General features: G+C 61.6%; 1 protein-coding gene across 1 annotated transcript; it reads right to left on the bottom strand.

Moving 5' to 3' along the window:
- Positions 1 to 6,034: 6,034 nt before the first annotated feature.
- On the bottom strand, positions 6,035 to 8,823 carry LRRC55 (leucine rich repeat containing 55). Its single transcript, XM_049820247.1, has 3 exons — positions 8,681 to 8,823; positions 7,212 to 8,118; positions 6,035 to 7,108 (listed from the first exon to the last, which is right to left on the bottom strand). The coding sequence occupies exons 2-3, from the start codon at positions 7,828 to 7,830 to the stop codon at positions 6,873 to 6,875; spliced, it is 855 nt and encodes a 284-aa protein (XP_049676204.1). The 5' UTR covers positions 7,831 to 8,118; positions 8,681 to 8,823; the 3' UTR covers positions 6,035 to 6,872.
- Between the last annotated feature and the right edge of the window lie 417 nt (positions 8,824 to 9,240).

The following is a 9,240-nucleotide window of genomic DNA, read 5'->3' as shown; positions in this document are numbered from 1 at the left end:
GCAGGGCTTTGTAATTTGTGACAAATAAATGAATTTTGGTTAAAAAAAAGAGCAGGGTGTGTGCGATTCCCTCTGGGGGGATGGGGAGGGAGTGGGATCGGGGTGGGATGTGGTGTGGGACAGCAGGGAGGGGTGGGGGGGATATGGTTGGGTTTTAGGGTGTGTGTGAGCTGAGGGTGTTGTGTGTATGTGTGCGTGTGTATATGTGCATGTGCATGCACTATGGGGCGTCCCTGCAACCTGCAGCTATCCGCATACCCTCCTAGGTACCCCCCCAGCCCCTCCCGGCCCCCGGTGGGGCTCAAGCCTGGGGCAAACTCTCCCTGGTCTCTTCCCCAGCACACACTTTGGGAAATGCAAAAAATCCTATCCCAACACATCCAAGCATCACAGCGCGCTGGGATGTGGCTATTTTAACACCAAAAAAAGCACAACCCACCAAGTGTCCCGCTGTGGGGTGGGCATCTGCGCCCCCCCCCCTTCCCCCCCCCCCTCCGGCAGCTCTGATTGCATCAGGCAGCCGCCCTGTGCCCTGTCCCACCAAATCCCATTTTCAGGCTTTTCTCCTCCTTATCTGAGGGCAGAACAAGCCCTGGGGTGACTCACCCCTGTGGTGTGAAAAATGGGATGCTGATGCTATTAAATACTCAAAACCTGAGGAATGGGGAAAGGGGACCATTTGGGTTTGGACGGGGGGTTTTTGGGTGCTGGGCAGGCCAACAGCCCACGCTAACCCGGGATTTTGATGAGCCACCAAATGGCTCCTCTCCCATTTCCCTCCCTGGCCCCGCAGCTTCCTGAGGCTTTGCTCTAAATAAATCTTCCCCCTATTTGTTATTTACATCCTTCATTTACTTGTGATGAACTATCCTGTCTCCTCAGCCTTTGTTCCCTCTTGGAAAGGATGCGGGATCATTACTGGGTTCCTTGGGAAGCTTCCCGTGGGGAGGGGGGGGGCTGTGTTAACCTTCCTGCTTGCCACCACCTGATTTTGGGAGCCAGCCCAGCCAGACCCATCCCTCCTCCAGGATGGTCCTTTGTCTTAATGAAGTAAACGGAGGAGGTGGCTGGTGGGGGCTGTGGTTTGGGTAAACCACCCAGCACAGAGGGGTGGGAGCCTACAGTGGCTCTTTTCACCCTGGGTGGGGATTTCTGGGGAGGTTTCCCCATGGCTCTGATTTTGTCTAAGAGCCAAGGGAGGTCGGGGCGTGAGTGGGGGTGGAAATGCTGCATCTGGGGCCATGGCCCGAAGGGAAATTTGGGGGAGAAGCGTGTTTACATTCAAGGTGCCTTCCAGGCTCGCTTGCCCTGGAGAGACCCCTTGATACAGCTCATCCGTCTGTCCATCTGTCAATCCATCTGTCAATCCATCTCTCCATCCATCAATCCATCTATCCCTCCCCCCATCCCCCATCCCTCCTTCCCTCTACCCCTCCCTCCTTCCCTCCCTCCATCTATCCATGCTTCCCTGTCTCCGTAACTCCCTGTCTTCTCTCCCTCCCTTTCTCTATCCCTCCATCCCACCATCCTCCCTTCCTCCCTCCCTCCCTTCCCTTCCTCCCTCTATCCATCTACCCTTCCATCCCTTCATCTCGCTATCCCTCCCTCCACCCCTCCCTCCATCCCACCACCAACCCCAAATAACCCAGCACTGAAGGGGGTGACAGGGGCCCCGTTTTTCGGCAAGGAGCTGGTGAAGGCGGTTTCCTCCCCGGCACGGCGGCTGGGCACGGAAATGGCTGCAGGGCGCCCTGCCAGCGGAGACGGGAGCCGCCGACTTTCTATCCGCCTCTTGGAGATTTCCCTTTCCCTTCCAGGAGGGAAATGTTTAGCTGAGGAGTCTCTGGGGGGAAATGCAGGGACACTTCAGAAAAAAAACAAGGCCAGAGCCGGGAGGGGGAAGGGGCAGCGGGGGCCCGGACCACCCGTCGGAAGGAGATAAGGAAGGTGTTGCCTTCCTGTGGCAGCGCGCGGAGGAAAGATGAGGAGGGAAAATAGAGGGGGGACAGCCGAGGACCGTGGGATGGGGGGATGGGGAGCGGGACCCTGCTGAAACTGGGAGCATCCTCGGAAAACCCTGGGAAGGCTGGGAAGCTGGGGGTGTGCTCCCCTGGGGTGAATTTGGGGACCCCCAATCCCGAAAAAGCGATGCTTTGGCTTGCTGCAGCCTGCTGCGGGTTCAAGCTTGGGTGGGGTCTGTGGGGCACGGCCAGACGTCCCCAAATTGTGTGCCGCAGGGACATGGTGCTGGAAAAACAGGAGGTTATTCCGCACGGGGACCTTTGGTTGGAGCTAAAAGTGTGTGTGGGCTGCGGCGGGGAGATACGGGGTGATGGATGAACCAGCACAGCCCACGGGGACGGGGACAGGGATGGGGACAGGAGCCAGCTGCCCCCACGCCCCAGGGAGCCTCCCAGCCCCGAGCTGCTTTTTCAAGCTACCAAAAGGCCAAGCAGGAGGTTCAACACCCCCCCCCCCCCAACCCAGCTGGGGGGGTGCCGAAATAATTTGGTGGTGTGCTAAGCCGGGCCGATGTCCCCGGGTGTCTCTTTTGAAGTGACCTCCTTGTTTACAGCCCGCTCTGGGCTGCCGTCACACGTCCCACCCCAAAGCAAACAGAGGGGGGACCCTGCATCCCTGCGCCGTGGTGGAGAGGGGGTTAGTGCTCCAATTTGTGCTGGGAAACCATGGATTTGCCAAAGCCATGCTTCCTTGCTGTGCAGAGGTACTTTTGACAGACCTCACGGCTCAGAAATAGCCGAGAAAATAACTATGGGGTGAGAGCTGTCGGCTTCTGGAAAAGGCAGGGCGTGTGTGTACGTGTGTGTCCTTTCGGGTGGTCCCTGCCCTGGTGTGTCCCCCCCACACCAAGCCCTGAGCAACCCACCAGAAATATGGTCCCTGACACCTCTTGAGCAGCTGATTCTCCCTGTGTTAGGTGAAGAAAATGCTTCAGGTGGTTGTGGCAAGTGCTGGGGGGCTTTGGGTAGGCAGAGCCTAGGCTATAAATAATGAGGCGGGGGGTAAAAGAGAGAAAATTGGGTGAAATGGAAGAAGAGAGTGGTGTGGTTTTTTTTCCTCCTGTGTTTCCAGAGGTTCAAGCGCCTTCAGCTGGCCAAGGGATGAAAGGTTTGGGAAGAGCTGTGGCGTGGGACCCCCAAGGGTCCGGTTGTCCCCACACCCCGGTGTGACCCTCCTGGGTTGGGAAGGGGCTGGAGACAGGAGGAAGGATGGAGAAAGAGGTGTGGGTGGAGAAGATGGGTGGAGGGAACATTCAGATGGCTGGGGGAGGTTTGGGAAGGGAGGTGGGGATGGAATATGTGGAAGGATGGGTGGATGGACAGAGGTGTTGGGAGGGAGGGAGAGAAAGATGGATGCATGGATAGAGGGATGAGAGGTGTTGAGGGATGGATGAGAGAATGGATGGATGGACGGAAAGACAGATGGATAGACAGGTGTTGGGAGGAACAGATAGATGGATGCATGTACAGAGGGATGACTGGATGGTGGGATGTCTGGAAGGATGGACAGACAGATGGAAGGCTGGAGGGTTGGGCGAGTGGATGGTGGATGGATGGACGGCTGGAAGGATGGGTGGGTGGATGGATAGGTGGAAGGACACACGGATGGATGGACAGCTGGAGGGATGGGTGGATGGACATCGGGATGGGGGCATGACATTTGTGGCAGGCCAGCCGGCTGCAGCAGTACAGGAGGACGCGCAGGGAAGTGCCGGGAGGGGTGCAGCTGCCGCGGCGGGTGGTGTCAACAGCAAGCGAGCAGGACGGCGCTGAGCAGGCTCACCCTCTGACGCGTGGCCAGCGGGTGGGCAACAGGGGCTGCCACCCTCCGTCAGCTGCCCCCAACCCGCTCCCCTGGGGCCGGCCGTGCCGGTCGGATGCGGCACAGCTGCTGCCCGACCTCTTGGCTCCGGCGAGTCGAAATGGCCCCAGCGTTCCCCCCCTGCCTGCACGGCCCTGGGGCGGGACGAGGGTCCCGGGGAACGTGGTGACACGGAGGTGACCCGGCTGCCGGCAGCTGGGCCCCACCAGGGCTAGGAGATGCTGCCGGAGGAATAACAGGAAGCGCCAGGAGGAGAAAAACACGGCTGATGCCTTCTACAGGTTGTAGGCCATCGCCTTCCCAGCCCTGCACACGCGTGTCTCCGCCGCACATGCGTGGCCCTGCCGCACACGCGTGTCCCCGGCCCTGAGCCGGGCTGCGCTGACGCTCTTTATTGTCGAGGTTCGGCTCTGAAAAAGTGCTCACTGTTTTACAAAAGTCCGCGGTTATAAAATGTGCTCCGTACAAAGACCGGGGAGGGGGGATTCCGCTTTTCCCCCTTTGCCTTCCCCACCCACCCATGCTGGGTGTAGTGTGGAGAGGGGGGAAGGAGGGAAGGAGAGAGAGAAGAGAAGAGAAGAGAAGAGAAGAGAAGAGAAGAGAAGAGAAGAGAAGTAAAAGAAAAGGAAAGGAGAAAAGAAAAGAAAAGAAAAGAAAAGAAAAGAAAAGAAAAGAAAAGAAAAGAAAAGAAAAGAAAAGAGAAAAGAAAGAAAAGAAAAAAGAAAAACAGTCAATAAGATGGAAGGAAAGGAAAGGAAAGGAAAGGAAAGGAAAGGAAAGGAAAGGAAAGGAAAGGAAAGGAAAGGAAAGGAATAAAGAGATACAGAAGCAATAAAATAAAGACAAAGAGAAACAATAAAATAAAAAGACAAAGACAAAAGAAAAAAGACAAAAAAGAAAAAAGAAAAAAGAAAAAGAAAAGTAAAAAGAGGGTGAGGCAAATGGAAGGAGAAGCCAGGAGGCAGGCAGGGCAGCTGCCTCCATGCCCAGGTGCTCTCCAGCTGGCTGCAGGACAGGAGATGGCCATGCCGCGGGGACACCCATCGTGGGCCCTGGCACCCCTGTGGCCTGGCACGGGCGCCTGCCAGGCAGACGCTGGCAGAATCCGGCACCCAAAGGCAGGTCTCTGCCCTCCCTGCAGTGGGACAGAGAGAAGTGCGAGGGCCAGGCCATTTTTGCTTCGGAAAGAGAGAAAATGGGTCTGGCTGGAGAGCCGGGCGCTGGGGAGGTGTGTTTACTCTTCCTCCGCTGTCGCCCCTCAGCGAGGCCAGGAACTGCCGGTGGAGGGACGCGTCTTGTCCTCGGTGTCCAGAGGGTGTTTGGGGGGGATGTCTCAGACTTACCAAAAAGAAAAAAAAAAAAAGAAAATAAAGAAAAAAGAGCCCAAATTCCCCTTCCCAGGACACAGTGCTAGGGGCTGCTGCCCTCCTGTGGGCGAGGGGCTTTGGGGTGCAGCCACGATGGGGATGCAACCTTGCCATGGGAGCAGCCTCGCCTTCGGTGCAAGCTCGCCGTGGGTGCAACCTTGCTGCGGGTTCCACCTCACCGTGGGTGCAGCCCTGCCTCACCACAGCTCAGGGTGGCCCATGACAGGAGACCCGCCTCCCCCCGGGTCAGCACAGGACCTGGCGAGGGGCCCGGGAGCCTGAGCAAAGCCACGGCCCCATGGGGTCTTACCACTGGCACGGCACTGGGGTGATGCTGAGTTGGGCACCCAGCCTTCTGCCTCCACGCTGCTACCAGGGGTCCCAGCCCTGGGAGATGTTTGGTGGTGGGGGTGGCATCACCGAGCCAGCACATTGCCTCATTTTTCCCTGTTTTCTCCTTGGTTTTTGGTTGGTTTGGTTTTAAACTGCACCCACATCTACAGTCTGCCTCCACACAGGGGGGGTACATGGTAAGAAAATAAAACAACTTATGGGTAGACCCTTCTTGGGAGGTGCTGAGCCCCCCTAAGCCCCACTCCCATGCCTGACGCGCGCTGGCCGCAGGACCGGCCACAAAGATGGTGTAAAACACGCACACGGGGATGGCGGCTGCCCTGGCCAGACAGAGGGGTCGTTGGCTTGCTTTTTTTTTTTTTTGTCTTTTTTTGTCTTTTTTTGTCTTTTTTTTTTTTTTTGGTGTTCCTTTTGCCTCCCAACCTTCCCACGTTGGCAAGCAGGGACGAGGCGATGGGGTCCCCCAGCCACCGGGCGATGCTCAGTGCCCGGTTTCGCCCCGAACCTGTGCGAGACTTTGGAAGAGAAAGGCAAGGACCGAAACGTGGCTGGGAAAGCTGTCCCCGGCAGATGCTTGCGGCTTGGCCCACCGCCAGGCACGACGGCCCTGGTGCTGTCCCAGCACAGCCCGGTGTCACTGGCAAGGCGCAGGCATCCCCCGGGACCCTCCCACAGGAGCGGTGGTGCTGAGCTGGGTGCTGGCACGGGGTCCTGGGCTTGGCCCCCCCTCCCCTCCCCGGCTTTTCAGGGAGGCTGGAGAGCGTGGGCAGGATTGGGGGAGGGGCTCCACCGATGCTGCTTTCGGGCTGAAAGCGGGGATTTCCTTGGTTTTCCCCCAGGGCTGGCATCCCCCAAGGCACACGCACACTGCTTTTGGGGGGTCTCTCTCTGTCTCTCTCTCTCTTCCCCAAGCGGGGGGGCTGCTCCCCAGCTGGAGCCCCCGGCCTCCACCGGACCGGCACTGCGCAGAGGCTCCCGTGGGACCCTGTGCCGCTGCGTCCACCAACCCTGGGTAGCAGGAACCGGGGTGGGGGGGGTGGTCCAAGCTCATGGTGCTGGGGAGGGGCAATCCTGAAGGGTGCTTGCTGGGGCAAAACCTCCCCGTTTTGGGGCAAAACCTCCCTGTTCTGGGGCAAAAGGAAGAGCATCCATCTCCCGGTCTCCCCCACCGCAGCTGGGCCAGCGTCTTGTCTCGAGGGCCACCCTGGTACAGGGGAGTGGCGGGAGGGGACGAGGACAAGGCACAGTCAGGCGTCCCTGCCAGGGCGGCCGGGCTGGGGGGGACGTCAGCAACGGCGGTGGCGGTACCTAAACGTCCTCGTCCTCGCTGGCCTTGCTCCAGCGGTGGCAGCAGTTGGCGGTGATGCCCAGCAGGAAGTTGGTGGCCACTGAGGCGATGGAGACGACGAAGCCGACGAAGGCGATGAAGAGATAGTCGTCCAGCGTCAGCGTGAGGTGGCAGGCCTGGAAGCTCTCCTCCGTCAGGGAGAGCAGGGGGGCTCCCGCCACCTCTGGGGGGGCCCGGCACTCAGCCAGCTGCGAATCTGCTGGGGCGGGGGGGGGAAGCAGTGTCAAGGGCTGGCTGCCGGGACCCCGAAACATGGGGCTGGTGGCGGGGTCTGGGGGGGGATGACAGGTGGCACCTACCCGACGCGCAGCGCTGGATGCGTCCCCGCAGCCATTTGAGGAAGGGCTCCATGGCGCAGCCGCACACCCAGGGGTTGCCTCCCAGGCGGAGGCCCACCAGCCCTGGCAGCCCCTCCAAGGCGTCGAGGCTGATGGCTGACAGCCCCCCGTAGCTGAGATCCAGCTCCCGCAGCTGGGCCAGCCCCCGAAAAGCTTGGGGGTGCACCCGCCGCAGGCCGGGGTTGTGGCTGAGGTCGAGGCGCAGCAGCCCGCTGGCCTCCAGGAACATGTCGGCCGCCACCAGGCTGAAATTGTTGTAGCTGAGGTCGAGGTGGGCCAGCCGGCGAGCCCCCAAAAAGAGCCCGGCCGGCAGGGCTGCCAGCGAGTTGTTGCGCAGGTCGAGGGCCCGCAGCTGGCCGTAGCAGGCCAGGTATCCCGGTGGGATGCTGGCGATGCGGTTGTGGGCCAGGCTGAGGTTGCCGGTGTCAAGTGGCAGCTCGGGGGGCACCGAGAAGAGCCGCTGCCCGCTGCAGTCCACCGCCTGCCCGCGGCACGTGCACAGCACCGGGCAGCCCGCCCCGGCGCCCGCCGCTACCGCCGCCGCCGCCGCTGCCGCCACCAGCCAGGGGCCCAGCAGCATGGCGGGGAGGCGGCGGCGAACCCCCACCCGGCGGGCGCCGGCGGGGAGGCCTGGACCCTCACGGGGCGGCGGGGGCCATCCCGCCAAGGGGAAAGGGCCACCCGCCTGCTCACGCCAAGGGCTGCCGGTGGCGGCGTTCGGGAGCGGGGCCGGGCTCCGAGCTAGCAACGAGATGCTCCAGGCTTCCCGGTGGCATTCGGGGGGCACGCTAAATTCCCACCCCGGGGGCACAGTGGTCTGTGAGCCCCGGGGCACCGGTGGGGCCGGTGTCCGGCCGTTTTCAGCTGCCTGCGAGGGAGAGGGGCAGGAGAAAGCCGTGCTAGCCACACGCCCTGCTGGGGGGTCCACGGCTCCTGCAGCCCAGGGCAGCCGTGTGGGGCACCCACACCCTCCTCGTGCACCCCCATGCCAGGGGCCACTCCACTCCTCCAAGCCCCCCCCCCCCTGGGGATTTCAGCCAAGAGCAAGTCCCCCTACCCTACTGACCTTGGTCAGCTCATCCTGGCCGGTGCTGGGCAGAGCTGGGGGGTGCCCACTCCCCAGCCTCCCTGCCGGCCCCCCTCCGCCACCTTCTCAGCCTGGTGCCAGGGATGCCCTCCCCACCCGTCTCCTGTGAGGATAACCCCCTCCCCGGCACCCACGCGGGGTCCCCCCCGGCCTGCTCTTCCCCCCCGCCGCCTGGCCATCTTCGCTCCTTCCTCCCTCGCCTGTGCCCTCCTCGGCTCCATCCTCTCCCCACCGCCCCATCTTACCGGGGGGGGAACGACGGACACCACCACCCTGGCCACCCCCCTTCTCCACAGGCCCCCCGATCCCTCCAGCGGTGCCGGGGTTCCCCCGGGGTACTCACGCCGGCCAGGGGATGAGCAGGGGCTCGGATCCCCACGGCCGCTGGGCCTGGGTGGTGAGGCGGGGGTCCCCGGGCGGCCGCCCTCGCCCCCGTGGCCACCAAGTTGGGAGAGCGGCTCCCGCAGCGGCGGCCAAGGCTGCTGCCGAGCCTGGCAATGGGAGCAGGTCTTTCCCCACCTCCTTCCTCCCCTCCTCCTCCTCGTCCTCCCTTGTCTCTCTCTTTCTCTGTCTCTCTTTTTTTTTTTTTCCTCTTTTTTTCCTTGAGGGCCAGATACTGACGTTTCGGTGTCTCTTAGCAACTGCCTCCACATCTCTGAGCAACAGGAGAGCGGGATGCAGAGCCGCCGGAGCGATGGAGACAGCGGAGGGTAGAAATGCCCCCGCCCCGGGGACACCCCAGCTGGGTGTGGGGGGGACCTGCACCCAAATGGCTGAGGCATCCAGGTGGGATGGAGCGGGAAGAGGGGTGGCCTCCTGCTCCCCCGCCACAGGCTCAGCCGGTCCCCAGACCTCCCTGCACCCCCCAGCCCTGGGAAGCATCCCCCGTGGGATAGGGTGAAT

This window comes from Accipiter gentilis, chromosome 17 (assembly GCF_929443795.1).
Source record: "Accipiter gentilis chromosome 17, bAccGen1.1, whole genome shotgun sequence".
Taxonomy (NCBI): domain Eukaryota; kingdom Metazoa; phylum Chordata; class Aves; order Accipitriformes; family Accipitridae; genus Astur; species Astur gentilis.
The sequence above is the reverse complement of the archived record's forward strand: the minus strand, read 5'-3'. Positions and strand labels throughout refer to the sequence as shown.

Bases quoted from the DNA above. Each gene is read 5' to 3' on its own strand.
- LRRC55 (XM_049820247.1), bottom strand. From the start codon at position 7,830: ATGCTGCTGGGCCCCTGGCTGGTGGCGGCAGCGGCGGCGGCGGCGGTA. The intron at 7,109-7,211 runs GTAGGTGCCACC...CCGCCCCAGCAG, and splicing joins CATCCAGCGCTGCGCGTCGG to ATTCGCAGCTGGCTGAGTGC.